General features: G+C 41.1%; 1 protein-coding gene across 3 annotated transcripts in view; it reads left to right on the forward strand.

Moving 5' to 3' along the window:
* Positions 1–24,540, forward strand: part of NAP1L1 (nucleosome assembly protein 1 like 1) — a 37,995-nt gene extending 13,455 nt beyond the window's left edge. Inside the window, exons 2-16 of one of the 3 annotated variants that reach the window (XM_089674085.1) lie at positions 309–343; positions 2,473–2,558; positions 2,730–2,832; positions 4,716–4,857; positions 4,947–5,027; positions 6,664–6,792; positions 6,881–6,952; positions 8,783–8,922; positions 14,518–14,663; positions 17,781–17,800; positions 21,524–21,646; positions 21,840–21,872; positions 22,768–22,818; positions 23,070–23,100; positions 23,859–24,540. In XM_089674085.1, coding sequence (XP_089530211.1) covers positions 327–343; positions 2,473–2,558; positions 2,730–2,832; positions 4,716–4,857; positions 4,947–5,027; positions 6,664–6,792; positions 6,881–6,952; positions 8,783–8,922; positions 14,518–14,663; positions 17,781–17,800; positions 21,524–21,646; positions 21,840–21,872; positions 22,768–22,818; positions 23,070–23,075 — 1,149 coding nt within the window. In that variant the 5' untranslated portion in view covers positions 309–326 and the 3' untranslated portion in view covers positions 23,076–23,100; positions 23,859–24,540. The remainder of the gene's footprint in view (positions 1–308; positions 344–2,472; positions 2,559–2,729; positions 2,833–4,715; positions 4,858–4,946; positions 5,028–6,663; positions 6,793–6,880; positions 6,953–8,782; positions 8,923–14,517; positions 14,664–17,780; positions 17,801–21,523; positions 21,647–21,839; positions 21,873–22,767; positions 22,819–23,069; positions 23,101–23,858) is intronic. The other 2 variants (XM_089674084.1, XM_089674083.1) reach the window with 2 other exon arrangements.
* Positions 24,541–26,805: the final 2,265 nt, after the last annotated feature.

Below are 26,805 nucleotides of genomic sequence, written 5' to 3' on the forward strand. Positions count from 1 at the left end.
CACCGGCATATATGTGAACCTAGCCTAATTCACCTGGATACACAAGATTCAATGATATGTAACGTTTTGCTAATGCTTCAAAGTTGCAAAACTGTTCAGGGGTTAGGATTTGATTTTACCCTTTGTCATGAAGGGGTTAAAAGTAAATGTGAATATTTTCAATTGTATGAAACATGCTGAGGAACTTCTTCAGGTGACTCCATTATTGGCTTTGCTTCTGTCTGGTGCAGTTTGATGCTCCATTCTTTGACTGTCAAACATTTTTTTTTTTTGTTCTGTATTTAGTATCTTTCTTTGTTTTTCTTCAGGTGTTAAGAATCTGAAAAATGGCCAACATAGACAAGTAAGTGTTCATTTCTTTAGGTTAGGTGTGGATCTTTCCTTACTTTGTGGTAAATCTACCATTTTGTGGTTAATATGGCTAAAGGATGTTGTCCCTGAATATAGAATGTGTAATGTTTTGACGGCTAGGTTTCAGGTGAGCCCTGGAACTTAACATACATACTTGCGGTGCCAAGTCTGATTGCATGTTGCCCATCAGATAAAAACAAAAATAACCCCCAAATATATTGGGATTCAGGTTGAGAATGGTAAGAGCATAGTGTTCAGTAGCACTCTGCTTGCATTATTGCCACTTTCAAAGCCTGGTTGCAGTTTCCCAAAGCCATTCTACTGAAAAGTGAGCTTAAAGTAGTATTAAAACCAAATATGTAATGCAGCTTGCCAATCATTTGATGTGGTGGTTGCATTCTTCTTTTAGGCTTTCCCCTCTGTTTTCACCTGGTGACCTAGCCAGTAACGCACCTTGTATTAGAGTGCCTTCACACTGGGTGAAGGAGCAATGGGGCACCTTTAGACAGCAACATTTGTCAGTCTTGAAAGAGGTAGTGTTTGTACTAGCACATTTAAATGCACTAAGAAATTGATGCCAAACTCCAGCTAATACTTTTTTTTTTTTTTTTCTTTTGGAGGGTTAAGGGTTTTACTTAAAAGCTGATTATTGTGTACACCCTTGTCGGTGGTAAATGGCTCCTCTCATCCCTGTAACTGCTACATCTGCAGGAGAGCCTATTTTGAAAAACACTTGCTGGATAAGGTGAAAATAAGAGCCTAATAGAGGAAAAAGTGCAGCCATCACATCTAGGCATTGGTAAACTGCAACATGTTTGCTTTTGGGTTTCATACCGCCTTAAAGCAGACATTGCACTAAAATGGCATGGTCTGCTTATTTAGTTTTGGTTTCCTCGTAGCTAAAACACTGCACTAAACTGGAAAAACCTATGGAGGCAAGTTTATTATTTCAAGTACTTCTATAGCGCCGTCAATTTACACATCACTTTACATATATATTGTACATTCACATCAGTCCCTAACCCTCAAGGGGTGTACAATCTAAGGTCCCTAAATCACATTCATACATACACATACTAGGGCCATTTTAGACAGGAGCCAATTAACCTACCAGCATGTCTTTGGAGTGTGGGAGGAAACCGGAGTTCCCGGAGGAAACCCACGTAGGCACAGGGAGAACATGCAAACTCCAGGCAGGTGGTGTCATGGTTGGGATTCGAACGAACGACCCTACTACTGCCAGGCGGAAGTGCTACTTCTTTGCCTGTGGCTGCTAGGCGAGGTGATAGCATCTTTCTGGCATAATGTTGGAATTTGATGAATGACCCAAATATCAGGGAAATTACTGTTTTTTTTGTGCTGTCTTTCCACTTTTTCAAGTGTTTAGAGGCAAAACTATCTAGTTCTAATCTGTCTCCATAGTAAAGGTGTGCAGGAAACTTCTTAGAACTACAGCCAAACCTTTTCAAAGTTTGCCTGGAGTATGGGCAAGTTGAAATCTTTGTCGGTTTAGTGATGTATTTACTTGAGAGATTTGATCACCATTTGTCCCGATGCCCATTGTCAACAGGGCAGTAAGGGAAAGCCCAAAACTTCAGGTGCTAGAGCAGCAGTAGAGGGAATATCTTGGGGTGCTTTTACACTGCTGCAGTGTCGTGTACCTGCGGTATTTCTTGTAGGTTACCTGTTTTCTCATGTACTTCTATTAGGTCTGGCATTTTTGGTGCATCTTCTGAAAACACACCAAAAGTCCTACATGTTGCATCTTTGGTGCTCTTCCATAAAATGCCTGATATTAGAAGTCTATGGGAAACTGCAGGTAACCGAAACAAACTGCAGTGTGGAAAACTAAGGGGAGAATTGTTTGTGGCAAAGTTCCCCACTGAGTCCTACTTGACTGAGTGCTGTGGTGAAGTAAGGGAAAATATCTGGAATGAGGGCTTGGGTAGCAATACAAACTTGACAGATTAGGACACTTCCATATATTATCTAAATAACATTTTGCCTAGAATTATCTTAAGCATTTTGATTATGATCGATAAGATTATTGGTATTTGGAAGATGATGCTCCTGTGTCTTTTGCCTGGTAAAGGTTGACATTTATGTGCCCTCTTTAAACAGCAAAGAGACAGAACTTGACCAGCAGGATATGGAAGATGTAGAAGAAGTTGAAGAAGAAGAAACTGCTGAGGATGCTAATAGTAAAGGTAATCTGATCTGTTCTTTTTGGATCATAAATGTTAAGGATGATCACTTCAGTTGCATCCCCTTACTGTACTAATTTGACCTTTCACACTTGTGCTTGATTCTTATTTTGACTTTGCATTTCCTCAACCGTGGACCATTGTTGACTGTTACTATATTTGTTCTACTTCTAGCTAGACAATTGACTGCACAAATGATGCAGAATCCTCAGATTCTTGCTGCCCTGCAGGAAAGGCTAGATGACCTTGTGGGTACTCCTACAGGTTATATTGAAAGGTAAGTCAACTTTCTTAATCAAAGTGTTTTAGACCACTCTGGGATGGTGATAAAACTTGCACATAAAACATGTAGTTAAGCAAAACTGCTAAAGTAATTTAGAATAAAATTGCATGCTAGGTACAAAACTCAAGTCTTTCAATTTGACATCCTCTTTCCACAGATTTTTCTGTCTTTGGGTGTCAAGGAGGCATCTTTAAAGTGCTGACATCACTTCCTCTTAGTGCTTATCAACACATATATAAAGACTACAAATCCCATCATGCCCTAGTATTTCCAGTCTGAATGGGTGGTGGTGTAGGTGGAACAGTGTGGTTTTTATGGTATGGATCAGACTCCTGGCTTGTCCATCGAACTGTGCTGTACAGTGCATGGACCCCAAAGTTTCAGACACTCCCTGTCTGTTCTGCCCACTGTACAGCACTGTTAGATGTACAAGCCAGAAGCCTGGTTCATTCTATACATGCCCACATTGCCACCAATTCAGACTGCAGTTCTCAGTAAAGCAATCTCCTGAATCGGTGGACGGGCCAGATAATCTCGGGCTACCAGTCCATTCTGCTCAGTTTGAGTGGGTGGGTTGACATTTTGGGCATGTATGTGAGGAATATGGGTATGGATGAATCAGACTCCAGGCCTATGCTGTACAATGGTCAGGTCAGACCAGGTGTCTGGGACTCTTGTCTGCCCGCTGCAGTGATGTAATCCTATTACTGCTCGCTTTACCAAGAACTACAGGGGGATAGAGGGAACAGCTGCCACTGGTCTTATGAACAGGATGAGAGAACAGAGGGCACCTCACAGATTAAAGACTGTATTTATGAATTCTAAGGGGACTGCACTGTAACACAAATTCATTAACTGTATGGGAATACCTGTATACATATTGTATAACATTTCTGGCCGGAGTTCAGCTTTAAAGAGAATTGACTCTTGAGCTCAGTTACACAGCAGATCAGATCATGCAAAGTAATGCCCATGTCAAACTTGACCCTGATCGCAGCCTAACTATGTTGGTAAAACTTTCAAAGAAAATTGTGACACATGCTTGTATTTGGTATTAAAAAAAAAAAAAATTGGATAATGTATACTTTTAAACTTTCATATATGAAGGTCTTATCTAGAAACCAGCATCACAGAGCATCGTTTATCACCTGGAAAATAGGAGGCACGTCTGTCAGACTGAATTTATGGTGTCTGGACTCAAATTAAAATGGCTGGCAGATGCTTTAATGCAAAGCAGTATCTGTATAGTGAATGTTTTCTATTCCAGAATGGAAATTCTGTTCCCTTATCTCATGGACTGATGCAAAGTAACTAGACAAATGCCAGCATTTCATTTCTCGTTACCCTGTTCAGTCTTGTGGCTAAGTGACGGAATCTTGTGTTTAGAAAGCAGTCAATGTGCATAATGGTGAATAGAGTACTTGTGTGTAAATTATGGAAGTGTAAGGCCCCTTTCAGATGGGGCAGATCAGTCCATGTGATCTGCCTGCTCAACGGGGAATCTCTCGGCTGATCTCTGCTGAGCAGGCAGATGACACGTCTGCTCTGCTGGTGCAAAGCGGACACACTGCCTGCTGTTTTCAATGGGACGGTTAGATGGAGATAGACTGCCTGTCCGGTTTTCCACCTTATTGTCATCCGATCCACTGGAGAGATGGGGAACCGATCCCCATCTGTCTGTTTTTGACTCTTCTGATCGGATGCCGGTGGGTGTCAGTGGACCATTGTCTGACACCTGCCGATCCATAGTCTGATTGGGCCGATCAGGTCCGCTTGTTAAAACAGACAGGCGGCCCCCATCGGTCTGCCTGTGCTAACACAATCTACTATAATAATTTAAATGCGGTGATTCTAAAATTGCTTTCTTTCTATTGCAGTTTGCCTAAAGTGGTCAAGAGGCGAGTGAATGCACTAAAAAATCTTCAGGTGAAGTGTGCACAGATTGAAGCAAAGTTCTATGAAGAAGTCCATGCATTGGAGAGGAAATATGCTGACTTATACCAGCCGCTCTTTGACAAGGTAACCTGTTTTCATTTCATGTGTATACTTTTCTTCAAAATATATATTTTATATATATTTTTTACTAACTTTAAATGTTTAATGTTTAGAGAAGCCAGATCATAAATGCTACATATGAGCCTACAGAAGAGGAATGTGAGTGGAAAATAGATGAAGAGGAGGAAATCTCAGTGAGTACTCCAACTTCTTCTTCTTTTTTTTTTTTTTTTTTTTTTTTTTGCTTTTTTTTTGCTTTTTTTCAGTCAGGAAGATAAAAAAAAATTGCTCTACAGTATATTACTTTGTCAAGTAGAGGCGACATAACTATAATGGGTACCATATTTGATTACAAATTTGTTTAGTGCCTAAGCAACAGGCCAACAGTAATGCCTTGTCCTGGGACAAATGGCGGCAATGAAGAAAAGTGTGGGGTGTTTTTTATATTTGGATCACCCAAGGTCCTCTGATTCAGAGAGTCAGTCGTCACAAAGTAGGAGGAAGGTACAACTTGGTCTATGGTTCCTAAACCTAGAATTTTTTTCATGGTTTTGGTATGTATGGCCGTTCATTTTTCTTGAAATGTAAGACATGGTGCTTTTACTTCTGCAAAATGTAAGAGGACTTCCAGATCCTAGCTATAACCATTTTGGTGGTAGTCTATTAAAAAGAGAAATTTTGAACCTTTATATGCATGTCATGCATACCTGCTCTGTGCCATGGTTTTGCACAAAGCGGCACTGATCCCCCTCTTTTTGGGTCCCCTGCTGGTGCACCTGGCAACCCCACCCCTGCAAGTGCCTCCATAGAAATCTGCTTTCCATGGGTGCACCTGTGCGGGCTCACTCCCCAGCCACCCTGCCTGCACCTATTCAGAGGCAACGTAGCTCAGCCCTGCCCCCCACTCCTTTTTTTTTTTTTTTTTTTTTTTTTTTTTTTTTTTTTTTTACAATGGCTCCTGCTGTTGTCAATCTGTCCTGGTATGATGCAGATAGTGCTTGACAAATTGGGCTCAGGTAACTAGAAGGGGGGGGGGTACCCCAGGGGGATTCTGAGACCTAAAATGCATTAATGTAAAAAATCCTTTTAAGCTTTAGAAACACTTTTAATTGTATTGGTACAGTCTTTCAAAGGTTTGACCTTGGGACTGTCCCACCAAATTTGCTGAAATGAATCATCAGTGCGACATCCTCAGTGACGAATAAGTCTGGATGGCAGCAGCAATCCACATAGTGACCAGATGCTCTCACAAAAGTGGTTTGTAGTTGGCTTCAGCTGCCAGCACATTGCAGGACTTTTGCCCATGTTAATCTGGGCCAAAGTTCCCAGCGGGTCAACAGCAAAGGTAAGACTTCCCATCTTGCCACATAAGTAGGGGGTTAGTCTGTGTGGGTGTTAAGAGTTGAGAAGTATATGTGCTATGTAGGAGACTGGACTTTGGGTGTTCAGTAGTGCAGTCTGGGAAGAATAAAGCGTTACCCAGTATTGACATTGTGTAAGATGTGGTGAAATCAACTCTAGCGATTTTTACCCAAGGGAGGGCATTTAGGTAATCCTAAGGTGGCGACAACAAATTGATCCTTAAACCCTTTCCTAGTTTTAGATGGACAGTTTTCTTTTTTCCCACTGAGGCGGTTTCCACAGTTGGACACAACAAAAAATTGCACATTGAATGTAGGCATTACAATATATACAAGCTCTTATGGTTGTGTTGTACAGGAGTCTTGACTTCTACAGAACAATTTTATCCAGGATAAGGGTGCCACTGTTTGGCTCAATCTATGGGTAGTACTCATTGCTGTCAGTGTGAGCATAATCTTTTCTTTCAAGGAGGAGATGAAAGAGAAGGCTAAAGTTGAAGAGGAGAAAAAAGACGAAGAGAAAGAAGACCCCAAAGGAATCCCAGAATTCTGGTTAACTGTATTTAAAAATGTTGATCTTTTGAGCGATATGGTCCAGGTATGCTTCAATTGCATGCTAACCTATATAATGTTAAATTTGGAGTTTTGTCTGCATTTTGACTGAAATGTTTCTGTTTATTCTTAAGGAGCATGATGAGCCAATCTTAAAGCATTTAAAGGACATAAAAGTAAAGTTTTCAGATGTTGGTCAGCCAATGGTAAGATTGACCAGTATTCAATACATTTCATGCACCAGTCTAACTTGCAGCTGCAAGCACCAAAGTGTTAAACCCTTCCAAGCAACAATAAATTGTGCTGTGCTTATCATTATAAAAATGTGTACAGATCAACTGTCTATTTCCCACAATAAGTGTTTGACTCCAAATAGAGCCACAGAACTGTTTGGAGCACAAACATTTACTGAAAAATTGCCGATCTGTGATAATCCATCAATCCCATTTCAGTGCTTCCAGTACGTGCAAGGAAAGGTCTTCTCCCAGAAGTGAAACTCCAAAAGGTGTTGGTTCACCCTGATTGACCCTAATCACAAAGATCAACTGCTTATAAGCCTTTCTGTACTAAGTGATTTGTATGCAACACGGAGTGCATTTTTAATTTTAATAGAAAACTGAGACCAGTATGACTTTGAGAGCAATATTGTGGGTTCCAATTAATCATGCTTGTGCCAGAGCAATTCTTGTAGACTCAGTGAATGGTAGTTTAATTTGGTTGAGGACTTCTGCTGCCTGGAACAATTTTTGTTGCCATTTGGTACCTAAAAATGTTATGTGCCATTGACGTTTGCTCACCTTAACAGTTGATCCTCATCAGACACCTTTTTTGGACCTTTTCCTTGCATGTATTGATATTGGACAGAGTATTGTAGATGGACATTTTTTTCACTAACTTTGTTTTTATTGTGGCTATATATGCAGTGCATTCATAACATATTCAGACCCCCTTCACTTTTTTTCAATTCTCTTGCAGCCTGATAACTACACTTGTTTAAATTCCTTTTTTTTTTTCCTCATTAATCTTTACTCAGTACTCCATAATGATAAAATGAAAACCAAATTTTATGTTGAAAAACTGAAATCAGTGGCCTAAGCATTCAGACACTTTGCAACATCAATTGAAATTTAGCTCAGGTGCCTCCCATTTCTTTTGATCCTTGCTGAGATGTTTCTATGCCTTTTTAGTCCACCTGTGGTAAATTTAACTTGATTGGACATGTGGAAAGGCATACACCTCCCTATAAGGCCTCTGCAGGCAATGCAGACTATCTGAGCAAAAGCCGGTCAAAGAAACTGCCTGCAGAGCCAAGACAGGATTATTGCAAGACTGATCTGGAGAAGGCTACAAAATTTCTGCTACACTGAAGGTTCCCAAGAGAAAGTGGCCTCCATAATTCTGAAATGGAAGATCAGGACTCTTCAAGGAGCTGGTTGCATGACCAAACTTGAGCAATTGGTGAAGGGCCTTAGAATGAGGTGACAAAGAACCTTGTGGTCACTCTGAGCTCCAGAGATCCTGTGTGGAGATGGAACAAATTTCTAGGACAGCCATCACTGCAGCTGTCCACTGATCTGGGCTTTATGGCAGAGAGGCTAGACAGAACACAATGCAATACACATGAGAGCCTGCCTGGAATTTTTCAAATAAAAGCTCTTGAAAGACTGTGTTATATCAGACCAGAGAATCTTGTTCCAAAGATTGAATGGTTTGGCCTCAATTCTAAATGTTCTGTCTGGAGAAAACCAGGCACCATTTGTCACCTGCCCACTACCATCCCAAGAGGGAAGCATGGTGTGGGGGTGTTTTTCAGCAGCAGGGACTGGGAAAACTGGTCAGGGCTGAGGGAAAGCTGAATGGAGCAAAAAGTGGACATCCTCAATGAAAACCTGTTCCACAGTACTCAGGACCTCAGACAACTGATCACCTCCACTGACAGTTGAAAAAGTGAAGGGTGTCTTTTTTTTTTTTTTTTTTTTTTTTTTTTTTCTAATTCTATAATTGTTTACTGACTTTTTTTTTTCCCCCTTTTTTAGAGTTTCACCTTAGAGTTTCATTTTGAGCCTAATGAATTCTTTACAAATGAAGTGTTGACAAAAACGTATAAAATGAGGTCGGAGCCTGATGAAACTGATCCCTTCTCATTTGATGGACCTGAAATTATGGGTTGTACAGGGTAAGGGTTCTGTTTTCTAAGCATACTTAAAAGTTGTGACTTTTAATTCAGCAGATGGTGTTTCAAATGGCACACTGGTGGCTTTGGGTTTTGGATATAGATGGTAGACTAGCTATGTGCACTATAGGGCCGGTTCAAATGATGCCCTGATCTGCTTTGCACAGGAACACGCTGTGCGTTCCTGTGCGACGCATATGTGGGTCTATGCAGTGCAGTTTCAAGCACATTCATTTGAATGAGCTGAAAGCGGACCACACTAAAAGTAGTGCTTGCACTACTTAAATGCACAGCAACCGCATTTCGCAGGGTACTTTGTACCATGCAGTTTAGTGGCAAACAATGTTTGTGACCTGTGTTTGGTAGCAAGGGCATTACAATCAGATGCGGTGCGGGAAGCCGCAAAGGAACGCAGCTCTCCTGCACTGCATTCCAGTGTGAGTGAGCCCTAAAGGTGTCTTTATAAAATGTTGGGAAAATGTCACGCATGGCTGGAAACTTTTTTTTTTTTTTTTTTTTTTTTTTTTTTTTTTCCTGTCTTTGATTAATTCCTATGATTGATCCATCTAGTGGCCAAAATGCAGTATAGTCTTCTGAACGACTTCAGTGAGAAAATATACTGCTTTTTGGCCACTATGGGAGCTGACCATCACAAGAATTTTCTGAAAATACAGGGAAAATTCATCCAACCTGTATGTCTGTGATTGTCCTACAAATGTTTTATCACTAGACCTCTTGGTTTTAAAATGGTATCTTTTTTTTTTTTTCCATTGAAATAATTCCCTTCACTTCTGTCTGAAGAGGTGGTGGGAAATTATCCTAATAGGTTGCACATTTTTGCACCATATCAGAAACCACTTGTGTGGTGCTATAACAGACTGGCATCGTATGCAGCATCAATAGAATGCTGCCAGCATACCAGAATTCTAACATTTATTGCATCATGGATATTGCAAAGAAGTGCAATATTTCAGAACCCTGCAAGACTTCAAAGGTTGCGTGATGCAAAAATAGAATGGAATATTTTGTAAGTGTTCAGGTGTGCTCTTCCCAATAGAGATGCATGCTGCTTTTTTTTTGGGGGGGGTGTTTCTACACTGTATACTTTTGGTGGTATATTAAAACCTTTTGAGTTTTTACTATGTAAGGCAGGGGAGGACCATTGTATTAAAAAGAGAACAAAGTGCAGAGTTGGTGTGGCTGTTGAGCGGAATGTCCCAAATTTCTGGTACTAAACCCAAAAGCAAACCTTTATTTTGCAGCATGCCAATACTTGTGGATGCATTAGTTTTCTTTAGGCTTGATTTCCCTTTTCACCTGGTGATCTAGCTAGTAAGTCCGCAGTACGGCTGGAGGGCTGCCAGTTTGACACCTGTTCTAAACTGTGAATGGTTTTTTCATAGCGGTGTCAAACTGGCAGCCCATCAGCTGTTGCCAAACTACAAGTCTCATCATACCTCTGCCTTTGGGATACATGCTTGCAACTGTCAATCTTGCAATGCCTCACTTTAGTTTGGCAACAGCTGGAGGGCTGCCAGGTTGACACCCGTGGTTTAGAAGCTTGTTAATTCAAGGAAACCGTTTATTTTATAATTATTATTGGAGTCGTACAGACATTCATATTCAACCACAGTGGTGAGAAAATTTGAAGATGGAACAAATGTTCTTTTAAAATTTAGAAATTTTGAACGTAATTCTACTAGTTTTCGGCCAGCCTAAGTCTTCCAAACCCTCAAGCAAGTAGTCTGTGCATGAGGTTGTGTCCCCACTTGCCCAAGTGTGGGATGTCTCTGGCCTTTGCAGACATATACTTTGGATATGGAAAGTAACTAAGCCTGCCTTTCAATGCTGATCATCAGATCTCTATACAGCCCTAGTTTTGGAACAGGTTATCTTTGCCCCCAGTCCCTGTGGAAGAACTTTCAAGGAGTTTTTAATCTGCTCACTTTCCAAGCCAAAGTGGGGGGGGTTATGACATCTCTTGGACTTCACAGCCTCTCTATCAGGGAAACCTTAAGGGTGCATACCTGCAAGTCCTCATCTTCCAGTGCATCGGTAATATTCTGAATTTTACTCTGCGTCCACTTTCAGCTTGTGGCCCCAGGGCATTTCCATTGTGCTGTGTATGGGTGACCTTTCTTGCTAGAACATTCTGCACAGGTTCAGAACATAGCCCTGATCATACAGACCTTGCTCTGTGAGAAGGAGTGCAGGTGTGCACTGCTAGTCAACTTCACAAGCAAGGACAAAGTGGGAAATGATCCATGAAGGTTCTGAAGGCTCCTGTACCTTGGGAAATCTGTTTTCACCTGACTTATTTGGAATATTTTGGTTTAGTTCTAGACCATGCAAAAGTGTCGTCGTGTGTTTTTTTTTCCCCTCCCACAGGGGAAACTTTAAACTCTGCTCCACATTTCTAATCTTCAGTCCAGGAGTTGCCCAACTTTTTGCTTCTGCATCAGTCTTGAAGCTGTTGGTAGCCTCCAAGGCCGCACCATTTGCTAGAAGGAACAAGCAATTTCATGGTGCTAAGGGGTAGATCTGATCTTGTCCTGAGCAGAATTTCATGTTCTTCCCTTTGCTGTTTACATCCCATGAATGGACAATTCTTAGACTTTCTCAGCCAGCAGCATCTGGACCAGAGGAAGTAGTCCATACAATCATTCCAGGACCTGTCATGGGGGATGGGAGGTGAATTCTGGATCCGGAACTCTTGGCATTCAGTTTCAGAAAACTGGACAGGTACAGGGATCTTTTGTGCAGGGGTTGGCAAGCTCTGCACTCCAGCTGTGGTGAAACAAATCCCATAATCTGTCTGTGCCTGTGACTGTCTTGCAGTGCCTCGTGAAATTTGGCTTCACCACAGGTGAGTGCAGTTGTCTACCACTGCACTAGTGAAAGCTTGGTGGCTCCCTGGAATCTTTACACATTGATCTACGCCTTTCCTAATCTGCACAGGATCAGGGTGGAGTGCATTCCAGCAATTCCTAAATCTGGCAATCTAATTTCATAGGACTCCTGGCAGACACTCCATGAGATCTTCCAGATTGTTCAGATCTTCTGAGTAAAGGATAGATTTACAATCCTGCTTCACAGCTGCTGGCTTTAACAAACATGGCTCTTTGAAGCCCAGGTTCTGAGGGACAGCAGAAGTATGCTTCCTTCAGGGAAACTGACTTCTTGTTCCATTTTAGTGGCTCTGGCAGACAATCATTCACGCTTATTGTCTTGAGTTGGTTTCCACCTCCCCAAACTCACCCCTTTTTTTTTTTTTCTCTAGTGCACAATGTATTAGATCTGTAAGTGCCACTAAAGGCTACCACCTGGTCTTTGTTCAGGTTCTCCAGGGTTTTTGATGGATGCTCGTGCCAGGTTGCGGTGTAAGCAACTTTAGGCAGCTATTTGAACTGCAGGCAGTCCCCAGTTCTGTTCTTGGTCTGTTTAATTTTGCTTTTGCCGTTGCCTTCCCCACAGTTGGACTGATTTTGTATGTACAACAGTGACTGCCCCTCAATGGAAAAATTTCTGCACTTCTTGGAGTTCATTAAGGGACATTGTCCAATCCCCCTGTAGGTGCCAGTATATTCCTGTAGTTAGACTTCCTGTGTTCCTCAGTGGACTCCCAAGAGATTTTACAGTGGGTAAATGGCTGTTTCAAACCGCCAGGCTCCACTAAAGTGCTGGATTAGAAACTGTTAATCCTTGCACATGGTTGGCCTGTTCATGGCAGGGGCAGATTCTTGCTTATGGTGCCCCTAAGTCTGTAGAGATGTGTTGCATTTGATCTTTCTGCAGTCTGAGTTAGTGACCCTAAACTCTGGTTTAAAAGAAGAAAAATCTCTTCTATTCATGTATCAACCCAAAAGCTAATTTTGTTCTCAGATCTCCAAATGCTTTTTTTTTTTTTTTTCCCCTTCCCCTCCTTTTGCCTGATTTTCCTGTTAGAGAGTAGCTGTTTTGTTCCACCTGATCCCACTGCACATCTGAAAATAGCTACCCTTGCTCCTGTGATGGATTATGCCCTATGGATGGGATTTTTAGTGTGCATAGAGCAGTTCACATTACTGCAATGAACATGGTTTTAGTGTCTCAACACATTTTTCTGCAATTTTGGTCCATGGGAGGAGAGACCCCAATTTAAAGAATATCTTCAGTGTGTGTATTGGGGCTTTTCTACAGGTGCCCATGTTGGTGATTTGTAAAAGATTGTGGAGTTTTTTTGTTTTAACATGACATTTTACAGCTGGATTTGGTGCCGCCACCTTCAAGGGCAGGACCCCAAAAGGGGAAAATTCTGCTATAAGTTCACCCCCCTCCTCTACCTAATTTTGGCATGTAATTTTGAAACGGGGGGGGGGTTCTCGAGTGGGGTACCTAGTTTTGACTGGTTCCTGCCTGCTCAGGTTGAAGTCGTTGGTTACGTTACCCTGTACCTGGGTTGTCCTATATATTTTTGGAGATCCGCTTTAAAATTAAAGCACTCTTAAGCGGCCCCCATCTAGTGTCCATACCCAATCTGCTGTACAGGATTCTGTTAATAAACTGCAGTAACAGGATGACCACACAGATGGCCAAAAAACAAAATTAGGCAGGTGCTGTCTTTCAATCAACTCTGTAAGGGTTTTATGGGGGACACAAATCTAGTTTTTTCTGTGGACGTCCAAAGCAGTTCCAGATAACGAAAGGGGTGGGCCCAAACTTAACAGAACCAAAAACTGAGCTTGGGCGTAACTTAAAATGCCACCTGCAGCCACATCATCTGTCGTTACTTGGCATGTTTTATGAAGTTTTACAAAGTACCTGCCTTGCAAACCTGCAGAGTGAAAAGCCTAGGACGTGCTAAGCGCCCTGGTGGTATGTGTGGTAATTAAACTGAGCCTCATAAGAGCATTGGCCTGGATTACCATTCTGTGACTCCATCTGGAAGTGGTGGGAGACTAGGCAGCCTGACCTTGTCTGGAATAGTGAACAAGGCGTTGGACTTCTGAATGGGCACACTTGCCGCAAAGTGCTCTAATATCCCTTACCATGCCCATACAGTGGGCAGCCACTTCTTTCAGATATGAAGACCGGATGATATCCTCATTAACCTGTTGCTGCTGGCCGCACGCATATTTGTGGGCTTGTTAAAACTTCTTGCTGTGCCGAGAGCATGCTACCATTACGGTAGCAGGCATGGATCAGTAAGCTGATTGGGAGCTTTCTGATCATGTGACAGCCAATCTCAACAGTCACATGACTCGAAGGCTCACCTCCTGGCTTTTGGAGCCCTTTAATGCCTGGGAGGCAGTTGATGCCAAAGGGTTAAGGTGAAAGGCCAAACCACCTTGAGGAGAGAGGCCAGCCTAAGACAAAGGACCTACTTTCTTATGGGAAAGCTTGGCAGGCTCGAACAGTTGAACAGGACATAATTCTCTGACTAAAGTTCCACGTTAATGCAGGGAATGCATTGGGGTAAAAAAATTTGGCCTTTAGGATACTTTTTAACATGTGCAGTAATAGATTATATCACTTTGCTTCCTACAGTCCTACTCTACATGGACGTGGCAAGAAACTGCAAGCTTCAGTTTCCTGTAATTGCTTTGAACTGTTTTACAGATGCCAGATTGACTGGAAGAAAGGCAAAAATGTTACTTTAAAAACCATAAAGAAGAAACAAAAACATAAGGGACGTGGTACTGTAAGGACTGTTACAAAAACTGTTCCCAATGACTCGTTCTTCAACTTCTTCTGCCCTCCTGAAGGTTAGTTGTGCTGGCTACTATTGACTTCCTACTTTCATATGCATCTGTGTTCTGGGGAATTGAGCATTCGCCTAGCATTAAATTTGATTTATTAGAAATCAAGATCAAGTTTATTACCCTTGATGCATATTGTAAGTTAGTGTTACTAAATCCTTAACCGTAAAATCAGTCTGTATATGCATGCTCAGTAAAGCATGCTTGTTCTACTCACTGTGGAACCTAAGGGGTTAGTCCTCCGAATTTAAAAATATTTGATCCTCTGTTCTCCGGTCCTCCCCTTCTACTGTCCCCAATCCATCTGCTGATAGAACAGTCTTGAGGGCAAGCTGCACATGCTTAGTTGGGTGTGTATTGCTATGGTTTTTCTTTGGCATGCATGTGATTAGCACAGGGCCAATTGGTGCTGTATGGAGGGTCAGGGGTTATGCAGCTTCATAGGACTGTCAGGGGAGAATGAAAACCTTCCAAGTTTTAACCAGTGCTCTGCTGGATACTGATAGAAGTCACAAGACTGCTCTAATTGCTGATGAGATGAGGTATTTAGCCGTTTATATTTACTAATATAATTTCATTTCCATGTTCTGTGTACTGTCTGAGACCAGATATAGTAAATGCAGGGTCCTGGATTTAGTAACACTTTAGGGCAAGGTTTGAATGACTAAGTTACATGTGATCATGTCAATATTTTGTTTTAATCTTGTGCTAGTTTGCAATTGGTGTTTTGGATGCCTGCATGGTTTTATTTTCTAATTGGTTGATGACTTCAAATGGGGAAATTTTAGCAACCTTACAGCCTGGTCTGTATTTGCCTATGTTGTATAGTACATGATCTATACTTCAAGGCCTTATGCACACCAGTGCTTCTGCATTGGTATCTATCCGTGAGGCATGAGGCCTTGCAGTGAATGTCCACTTTTGGTTGCAGAGGACTCCTCTTAATCAACTTGTACACATTGCAAGGATTGAGACAGTTTAAGGTGGAAATGACTATTGGGGTGGGGGGGGTTTGACAGGATAGACCCTAGTGATCTGTCATGTGTTGTCTCTGCCTGTCAGCATTAATGTAAACAGAGGCGCGTGCATGGCGTTTGTTTGCAGCATGCCTCTGTGCCATGTGATTCTGGTGTGCATGCATGGGAGTGGCCAAACAGTCCAAGCCTAGAAGATAGAAGTGACCATGACCAGCGGGAATGCTTACAGCACTATGCTGGAGAGGATCGTTTTGACAGTCTGCCATAATGTGCTAATATGTGGTGCCATACCATACATTATGGCTAACCGCTCCTAGGGGCCCTTTGTGTTTAACCACTTAAGCTCCAGGTGGTTGAACCCTTTTCATGACTAGGCCATTTTTTGCCATTCGGCACTGTGCTACTTTAACTAGTAATCATCATGTTTTCATGCATTGGTGTTCCCTACAGGACATTCTTTTAACACTGCTTTCTTTTGATGGCATTTGATCACTGGGTTTAATTGTTTAAATGAGACCTATACAATAAAAATAAATTAAATCAAATTTCTTCATAAATTTAGGCCAAAATGTATTCTGCGACCTGTCTTGGGTAGAAAAAAAAAAATCCCAATAGGCGTATATTAATAGGTTTGAGTGAAGGTAAAGCATCTGCAAATTATGGGGTGTGTATACTTAGAAAACAAAAAATTTTTTTTTTTTTTTTAAATTGTTGGGATCAGCAACTTTTAGTGGGACTGTGATGGGTGGCAATCTGACTTTGTGGAAACTGTCGCTGACCGCTGGCTTTGTTTTTACTATGACAGGTTGCTGGCAGCTGTTATCTGCATAACACTTTGTATCCAGCAACAATCACTGACTATTGCAGGCCATAGACTGTTTATCGACCGTTTTTTTTGTTTTGTTTTTTTTTTTTTTTGTCTGAAAAACGAAGCATCGTTTGTTCTGTAAACCGATGTTGCCACCAATGATTGCAAAAATCGTATTTTTCTCAAATTTTCCAGCATGACCGGTAAAAGAAATGAGGAGGAACCGCGAAAATCGGCTGATGCCATTTGCCCCACTAACAGTGCGAAAATCAGCCGATTATTCTTTCAGACGAAAAATTGTCGGAGAGCTGTGAATGGCTGCAGCCGCTAACCTGTCAGTGAATGAGGTCAGCAGCTGCACTTAGCCACACTCATCCGCAGGTGTAAACAGACTCCTGCTGCTGCAATTTGCACCGGCCTATATGTGCCGGTGTGAATGTAGCCTAAATGTGAATACCTTGTAACCATAACATGGGTTGTGTATAGAATACTTCTACACCTGGGGTTTCTGTACTTTCACCAGTGTGGTACTCCTGTACCTCCCTGAGGTAGCAAATGGGGCTGGAATACTTGCTGATGCAATACTGTCAGGGTCTTGCAAGCATAACCACAAGTTTGTAAATTCTCTTAGAAATAAAAGTGAAGCATTGAGACATTCTTTAAACTCATAAGAAATTTTCAACCGTTTTGTTGTAACAATAGCAGGAGCCTAGTTTTTGTTGTGCAAAGCTAGAAAGCATGCTTTGTAGAATTTGCAACACTAAATTATTTTTGCGTTTTTTTTTTTTTTTTTTTTTTTTTTTTTTTTTTTTTTTTTTTTTTTTTTTTTTTTTGTCCCAAGAGCTTTTTTGTCTTGCTTTTAAAATAGTTTGATGTTCTACATAATGGCTGTTTTGCTAGATCAGTGGGCATAGTTTTACACACTGGGGTTACCCTTAGAGTTCCATTTTGTTTAACGAGACATAGGTCTCCCAATTAAGTTGAATCCAGGTAGTGATAGGCTGCTCACCACCACCACACATTTTGAATTGCTCTCTGCTCTGCAGTTTGGCCATACCCCTGCTTTATAAATGTATGTCATAATAGAAATGTGAATGATATTGGTCCTTTCTAGTTTGAAGTTAACAAATGTTTGATGGAAGCGCATTCCTTGTGCATCCTTTTCTAGTTTTGTTGTACATAATGGCTAGGTGCCCCAGTGGCTTTTTTTTGTTTTTTGGGGGGGTTTTTTGTGACTTTATTAGTAATTTTATGTCTTAATGTTGTACAGCTAACAATGTGCTTTCTTTGTGTGTTTTTTTTTTTTGTTTTTTTTTGTTTTTTTTTTTTGTTTTTTAGTACCAGAAAATGGAGAACTGGTAAGTTATACTATTACTTTGTAAACTAGCAGGTTTTTTTTACTGGTTTAGAATTGTTTACTGGGAGGTGTGTAAAATCATGGGCAGAGCGTCCGCCACATTTTTTATAGCTCCATGTCTTGTTGTGCTTGGCTTAATGCGGGGATCATTCGTGGCCCTTTCACACGTAAATAGTGTCCCTGCCCCTTCCACATATGCTGAGTGCTACTTGCTCTGGTGCCATTGCCTGTGCAAGGTCTTGATAATACTTTCCTGCCCCCTCTGCATATTATTCAGGCAGATCTGCACAAAAGCTTGACAAACGGATGTAAGTTTACATCAGATTACCTCAAAGTAGTCTACGTCGGGGGGAAAAAACAAAGGTGTGTGATGGAAGGGAAAAATGAACATACACAGATGTCAGATGTGACACTGATCTGGTTTAACCAGGGATCTGTTCATGGATCCCTTGCTGATGTGGTCTATGTGATAGGTCAGTGGTCGGCAAGCCGCGGCTCGCGAGCCACATGCGGCTCTTTACACAATTTAATGCGGCTCTTCTGTGTGCCGGGCGCCCGCTCCCCTCCCTCCTCTCGGGCGCCCGGCACATTGCCTGTCAGGATGTAGGCGGGGCAGCGTGACAAACTCCTCTCCTCTCACAGTCCGCCCTGAAGACCGAACGGCGCGGGAACACGGCGAGAGGAACGCGCGGAGCAAAGGTAAGTGAATTGACACTATAGGGGGGATGAATTACTATATGGGGGATGTATTTTCAGTTTTAAAAATGTGGCTCTCAACATAAATTTCAATCGTGGTTTTGGCGAGATTTGGCTCAGTTTGAAAAAAAAGGTTGCCCACCACTGTGATAGGTGATTGTAAAGTCATAAATTATGTTTAAAAAAAAAAAGTTTCTATATGCCTGAAACTGTGCAATGGAATTGCAGAGTAGCCCCAAACCTAATGGGCTGGGCTGCAGAATCCCTGGGTAGGGAGCTAGAACCCCTTGCACAATTTGTCCTTTAATTGCTCCCCTAAGTCAGATTAGCTTTGAATCCCTGACCTGGCTTTTCTATTGTCCAAGGGGCACAATCCTTCAGCCAGTTCTTGGTGTGGGGAGGTCTTTTCTGGTTTCTCACTGGCCTCAAATGATTAGGATTAAGCATGGGCAGTCTTCTGCCCTCCCCCCAGTAGAAGGTGTCCATTCGCCAGAAGATGGCAGCATAACTCAAGTAATCATGAATATGAAGTGCCCTGTGACTTCCAACAAAGGATTTCACAGTAAAGACTTTTTTTTTTTTTTTTCTTTTTTTTTTTTTTGTGACCAATGGGGAGAAAAAAATATAATGGAACTAATCTTAGATGCAGTTGGCAAGCTCCAGCTGTTAAGTGCCTTGTTGCATGGAACAATAACAAGCTGGCTGGCTTAGAAATGGTTTACGATTCAATTGGGTATGGACTTTATAGGCATCCCAAGAATTAAAACAAACCTAAAATACAATCTTTTTATGGGTACTAGTAATACAATATTATAAAAGTCTTCCTTCATAAAATTGGAGAGAAGAACTCCATGTAAACTACCCTTTTTGTAATGGATATCAAAATAGCAGTTGGTTTGGGTGTTCCACCATCCTTTTTGCTTGTGTTTTGTGGCTTCCTGAATAGGAGAAAAATTTCAGTCTAAATGAAAGTACAGTAGGTCATACATTAGATACGTTTCTCAACCTTCTTCCCTTCTTTTTTTTTTTTTTTTTTTTTTTTTTTTTTTAAGGCACCCTTTATAATTATGGACAATTTCAAGACCACTTACAAAATTATGCACAGTCCCAAGGCACCCTTTAAAATTATGGACAGTCGAGGCACCCCATTCTAAAATGTAAAACACTATTCTAATAGTTTTATATGACGCAGCAACATCTACACACATAGGATACCCAACGCTAAAGGGTTTTTTTTTTTTTTTTTTTTCTTCCAAATCAGATACACTTTTGCACACTGGTTTTGACTAGTATTAGAGTTTCTCTCAATTTTTCTCCATCACTGAGCTAATGTGATCCCAGCACTGATGGAGAGGGGCAGGGGAAGGTCAAACAGGATGCCATGCAGGCAACTGACATCCTCATCAACTGATGTCATTGGTTGTCAGGACACCAATGGTTAGAAGGTTGTAATGGCGCACAATGAAGGTCTGTGGCTTTGTGTAAGGAAGTCTGAATTCTTCCACCTGCTGGCTTGTATAAGTTTTTAGCAACTTTTGGCCATTTTTCCAAGGCACCCCAGTGTGCCTGGGCACCCTGGTTGAGAGGCTGCATTAGATCAGAATGTGCACAATCCCATAATTTTCAAAACACAATTACAGGTGTTGGTGCATCACTGTTCCAAGGCAAGTTATAGTTTTCATATTTTGTACTGTTCAAGTATTGTTACAGTAAAGTTACCCAAACTTTAGAGTAAAATAGGCTCATGGGTATCCTTAGGTGGGCTGTAATCTCAGCCCCTCATTGTTAATCATCAGTAGTACCTTTCTGTTACATAGTCTGGCTGAAAAAAGACAAAAGTCCATCCAGTTCAACCATAGAAAAAAAGTTATAATCCTATACCCACAGAGGAAGGCAATAAAAAACCCCAGCAAAGCATGATCCAATTTGCTCCTGCTGGGAAAACAAAAACCTTTGTGATCCCCGAGAGGCAATCGGGTATTCCCTGGATCAACTTTACCTATAAATGTTAGTATCCAGTTATATTCTGTGTATCCAAGAAAGAATCCCGGCCTTTTTTTTTTTGAAGCAATCCACTGAGCTGGCCAGAACCAACTCTTGAGGGTGTCTATTCCACGTTTTCACAGCTCACTGTGAAGAAACCTTTCCGTGTTTGGAGATTAAATTTCTTTTCCTCCTGTTTTTGTGTGTTTTTTGTTTGTTTTTTGGGGTTGCCGACAACTGCCAGCATCAATGGCTGCCACCAGTGATCACTGTATTCTTTTGGTGGGGAAGGCTTTCTGCATTCCCTGCTGGCAGTACACAATAGCCCAGCAGGAAGGATTCCCCCATCAACACTGGTGGGGAATCAATCCATTTTCTTTTTTGCTACAGAAAATTGCCGAATGTATGGCCTGCCTAAGTCTAACAGTTTTGAAGATACAAAATCACACCAGAATTTACACAATCCCATAATAACTGTTATTTCATTTAGACTGAATTTGTTCTGATGTTCAATTCCTCCTGAAGAAATGGGAAGACTCGAAATATGTGGGAAAGGATGGTGAAACGCCCTAACCAACTGCTACTTTGACATCTGTTACAAAGGGCTAACTGTGTAGTTTTACACAGGGAGGTCTTCTATACCTTATCATAACCATTTCTATTTCCAATCTGGGATGTGGTGCTTCACATGTACAACTGGGTCTTTAGGTTGCCAGCTGGTTAGAATTTGCTATGTTTTATACTGTATGTGCCTTGGCTGGCTTGTTTGTAATGTTGACAGAGAAGTCAATTAATTGGATGGGACAGGCGAGCCTTGTATTTAATTATAAAACCTTTTTCTGAAATATTTTCTGTGAAAGCTACACTTTAATGCATTGTTTGGATGTTGGCTGCTCATGTGGTGGTTTTTGCATTTTTTAAATTGATATATAGCAGTTGCTCTCACAATGATTCAATGAAAAGGAAAGAAAATGTAATGTTTGCTACTACTGCTTAATGTCCCAAACTACTACTTGTAACTTATTTTCCCTCTTTGCCTAACTAGGATGATGATGCCGAAGCTATTCTTACTGCAGACTTTGAAATCGGACACTTCTTACGTGAGCGAATAGTTCCTCGATCCGTGCTTTACTTCACTGGTGAAGCTATAGAAGATGACGACGATGATGTAAATACCAACTTTTTTGTAAAGAAAAAAAATACAGCTTGATTGAATAAAGTTTGACTGTTTATGTTGTAGTTCTATATAGTGCTATTCTGGCTTTGTTGTACTGCAAATGCTATGTGAATTATCTAAATCACAGCTAGGCCACTTTTCCTGAACTGTAGATGAAAAGTGATTTTATGTATTTTTGTTTTAGTATGATGAGGAGGGTGAAGAAGCAGATGATGAGGTAACTATAAAACAGCTGCACAAACTTATTTGCTAAAATGAAAATGGATAGTTAAATCTGCAGGCCAGCTATGTACACTGCAAGATATTTGCAAACTTGGTGGAGATGTTCTCTTCTTTAGCCACTCCAGTTATGAAACGTTCTGCTAAAGAGGGTCTGCTTAACGTGAAGTATTGTAATAAGAGCACTAAATCCCTGTAGATTTCCATACAATCGGGGAAAACACACAATATAGTGACAAACCACAAGCATGCACAGCTCTTTGCCTATGTACAGAACACTCCCAAGAAGCCATTTCCTTCCAAGTGGATGACTTTCTAAATATGCAATGTAGGGATTCTACATGTAATGTTCCTGTGGTTGTAAGCAAGCAGGATTTCAGTTTTCTAATTTATAGATGTCTAGATAAGACAGGGCTACTATATAGACACCATAGAAAAGCTTAGCTTCCGTTAGACATGTAGTAAGGTTTGCATAAGGTATGTGAATTTCTAAACTACATGCATTAAAATACATCCATTGTAAACACTAGATTAAAAAAAAAATTTAAGCTTGTGAAGTACTGCAGGTTTTGCTAATGCTAAATCCAGTCATCTGACTGGATAATCTAAAGCTTTGTTACCCAATTTCTCTGGCTGGGAACCACTGACATTGTGCAAAATTTTGCTGTCATTGGATTAAGTGAACTTTGCATAGTTTGTAAAAGTTACCAAAAAACAGCTCAAAGTATTGACATGAACAAATTTTCAATGGGGACTAGTCTCCCTAATGTGCTGCAATATTTTGTGTGTTTTGGGGGGTAGTGAGCCCTAAAGGGATTGTATGTGGTGCTCAATTTGTTTTTTATTTTTCTGTTCTAGACTGACTGTGACTAAGCATTTTTTTCAATTTATAGGAAGGTGAGGAAGAAGCAGATGAGGAAAATGATCCAGACTATGAACCCAAGGTGAGGAGTTTTAACTTTCTAAAGGACACCGATTACATACAGCATGCAGAATAGTAATTCTTATAAACTAGTCAGCATTTTATGCATGCTGTGGTGTTTTGGAACATGCCAAGTACCCTTATTTGTGTAGTGTATGTTTTCAAACCTACCTTCCGAAAGCATGCACTGTGAGTCTAACAAATGCAGACATGCAGTTTTGGTTAACTACATTCTATTTCTGTATGTGTACCTTTGAAATTTTTCCTCACTAGGTTTAAAAAGTGTCTAGAATTCATGTTCTGGGTATGTAAATTTTGCCTTTGAGTATCTTAATACACTAATGGTCTTTTGTGTTATAACTCACTGAGCACTAACCTTTCTGGTAGAATGCACATTTCTGTACATCAAAGTTGTTTTTTTTTTTTTTTTTTTTTTTTCTTCCTTATACAAATATTGCACATAAACACATTTGGCTAAATCTGGCTAGATAGCATCTTTGTATACCTTGGAGCAAGTTTGCAGTTTTTTTTTTTTTTTTTTTATAAACTGGGGGATAAAAGTGCACATAGACATCTTAATTGGTGAAGTTGTACAGGCTACATTTGCTTCTTGTATATCTTCAGCAAGCTGAAAATTGTTTATAAAATTATTTTAAAAAGAGCACAGGTAAAGTGTTTACCATTTTTAGAATTTGTCTTGGAGCTAAAGCGGAATGGGGAGGTACCCAGGATCCAATCTGGTATTATGGTGCTCTTTTAATTGTGCTAGACAGTGAATAGTTTGCTGTGAACACTGGGATATCTGAAAGAATGACTTTGGCAAGACTGTTATTAAAATTTACTTGTGGGTCCAACTGCTTTTCGAAGGGGGTGGGGGGTTTAAGCATTGGAACCAATCTGTTATGAGGAGCCGGATACTTTCTTTTGGTTTTTCAGTGAGCCTTATTTTGAAGGTTTAGGATTTGGGGCACATTCATGGTGTATTGGCACAAAATGGGTGATTCTTGGGTTTATAGTATTGCTTACGAAGACTTAATACTTTATTTTTATTTTTCTTTACAGAAAGATCAAAACCCGGCTGAGTGCAAACAGCAATGAAGCAGTGTGTATGTGGCCTTGAGGATTACCTGCACTGTAATAAATTAAACTATTAGTTACTTACAGCCTTATGTTTTGTATCTTCTTGGTAGAATAAAGTAAACAATTTTTTTGTTATAAAACAATAAAATTAAACATTTAAAAAACATGTTCAAATGGTAAGATCATTGGACTTAGTATTTTAAGTGTAATCTCCTGCCAGATATTTAATAGGATGCAGAGATCCCTTAAAGCATGTTCTTCACTGCTTCATAGTCTTGGTTATTGTGGAGTCTTTTCGCCATGTATATCTCAGCAGTTATGAGTCTTCACAGCTGCAGTCAGATAACCAGCCTTCCGTTTAGATAATCTCCTACGGAACCAAAGTATTTTTCAGCCCAGTAGTTTTAAACAGGTGTCAGTCGCTTGCAATAGCTGTGCCTTCATGACTTTGTTCTAGAAATACAGTTATTACCTTGGAAATGGTACATTCAAGATCTTACCCTTGCAATATATTTCCAATCAGACCATGTCCATTGATCATGTCTGCTTGTTTATGCTATGGGTTTTTGTATTCTGTGACTGTGATCTACAAAGAAGTAATGGTCAACATAACAAAGTTATTGTTTACCACTGGGGTGTTAATAAAACCTAGTATTTTCAGAAAGCTGTGTCCTTTTTATTTTGTTGAACAGGTTCAGTAGGTGGAAGTTAGAAGTGTTAAGTCTCACAGGTGTGATGTAAAGTTTGAAATGGCTTTTGTGACCTTCCGAGCACCCAGTCAAGTGCAAGAGAATAAAAATTTGTACAGGTATGTTTCACAAGCAAGTGAAAACTCATTCTCCAAGGCCTACCACATGTGGTCATTTGTGAAACTAGTTTCTTCTAATGGCTTATAAGTAGAAATCTATTTATTGATAAACTTTGATTTGGATGTTCATGCCCCACATTCTGAATTGAGATTACTTTATGCTAGTGGACTGTACTTTTGGCCTACAGAGCCACGTCGGAATAGCTCTAAAATGTTCGGTTGCCATCTAGATTTGCCTACTTGCTGTGCTCATTTTACGATCTACAATTCTGAGTCTCTAACATAAAATAAAATAAGCATGCCAGCTCAGTTTTGACTCCAGTTTACTGTATGCTTAACCATAGAAGAATGATGGCAAAAAAATACCAAATGGTCATTGAGTCTGCCCCTTTTTTTTATGCTGACAAAAATATATATATATATTTTTTATTGTAAATCGGTCTGTCCCAAGCATGTTTGAATCGACATTACTGTTGTCTGATTCAATCCTTGCTGCTAGCCTATTCCAAGCATCAAGCGCCCTTTTGGTAAAATACTTTCTAAGATTAGTTGAAACGTCACAGCCATGACAATCAATCACTTGTTCCAGATAAGTTGTTCATTGTATTTTATAGGAGCAGCATTACTACCAGGCAAAAAAAGTTGCTGATAAAGCAGCCTTTATTGTAATTCATGGGACACTGCATCTTCATATCCATAAATATAAGGTTATGTTGCTGGCTTTCAGTTAGTGGACACTGACAAAGTCCCTGCCTAGGCATAACCCCACCCATTGAGCAATGCTTCAGGTTTTTTTTTTACTAGTCTTATGCAGATATCTGCACATGTGGTCTATCAGCTTCAGCCTGGCTTCTTAATGGTTCTTTCCAGGATCAGTGCACTAGCTGTAGGAAAACAGATCTATATAAGCCAATCTGCTTCAAAGCATTGCATCTGGACAGACTGCAAGCAAACACCCTGGGAAACATCTCTTACATGCCTGAGTCCCACTCCGTGTACCTTTTTATATAATACACCCCCTCTTCTCCTCTTCATATTACTATCCTCTGTTCCCAAATCTCATTTCTTTACCCCTCTGCTCCACCCCAAAACCTGTACATCTCCCCCCTCATTGCTATCATCTCCCTACTATTGCTCTCTTCACCTCCCCAAAATGCCTCTTCCACTCCCCTTCATTTTCCTCTCCTCCGTTCCCAAAATCCATTCACTATATCCCTCTGCTCCTTTCAAACTATTGTATATTGTGTCCTCACTGCTTCCTTCATCCCTCTACGGCACCTACCACCTCCTCCTAATACTCCACTCTACCACTGACCCGAACACCTCCACTAGTAGTTTCAAACGCTCCTGCACATCCCGCTCCCATGCCACCTTTCTCATCCTTCTCCTAGCTGCGGGGGACATCTCCCCGAATCCTGGCCCTCCACCTCCCTCACCCGCACAACACCCTCCTGCCTCCACGTCCTGCCGCAACTTGGTATCTGTCCCCCTGCTCCCTAAAATCTCCCCCCTCGTTTTCATGTGCACTCCTGAATGCCTGATCGTTGTGCAACAAGCTTACCGCCATCCACGACCTTTGTTTCCCGCTCCCTCAACCTCCTAGCGATCACGGAAACCTGGATCCAGCCCACTGACTCTACCTCCCATGCTGCACTCTCCTATGGAGGTCTCACCTGGACCCACTCACCCAGACCTGACGGTCGTAAAGGTGGTGGGGTTGGTCTGCTCCTGTCACCGCAGAGCACCTTCCGAGTCCTCCCAAACCCCCTCCCTATCCTCCTCCTCCTTCAAGGCCCACTGCATCAGACTATTCTCCCCAACCCCCCTGAAGATTGCTGTGATATACCGGCCTCCTGGATCCATACCCTGCTTCCTGGATGACTTTTCCTCCTGGCTACCCTTCTTCCTCTCCTCTGAGCTACCCACCATCATCCTTGGGGATTTCAACATCCCTTTCAACCTCGACAACCCGGACACATCCCATCTCCTCCACTTAACCTCCTCCTTTGCACTTGCACAGTGCATACAATCCACCACCCACTCCAACGGTAATATCCTTGATCTGGTCTTCTCCAACTACTGTGCTTCTCACTAACACCCCCTTCCCTCTGTCTGACTACA

This window comes from Staurois parvus, unplaced genomic scaffold, assembly GCF_062004578.1.
Source record: "Staurois parvus isolate SC_StPar_1 unplaced genomic scaffold, SC_StPar_1.0 ptg000147l, whole genome shotgun sequence".
Lineage (NCBI taxonomy): Eukaryota > Metazoa > Chordata > Amphibia > Anura > Ranidae > Staurois > Staurois parvus.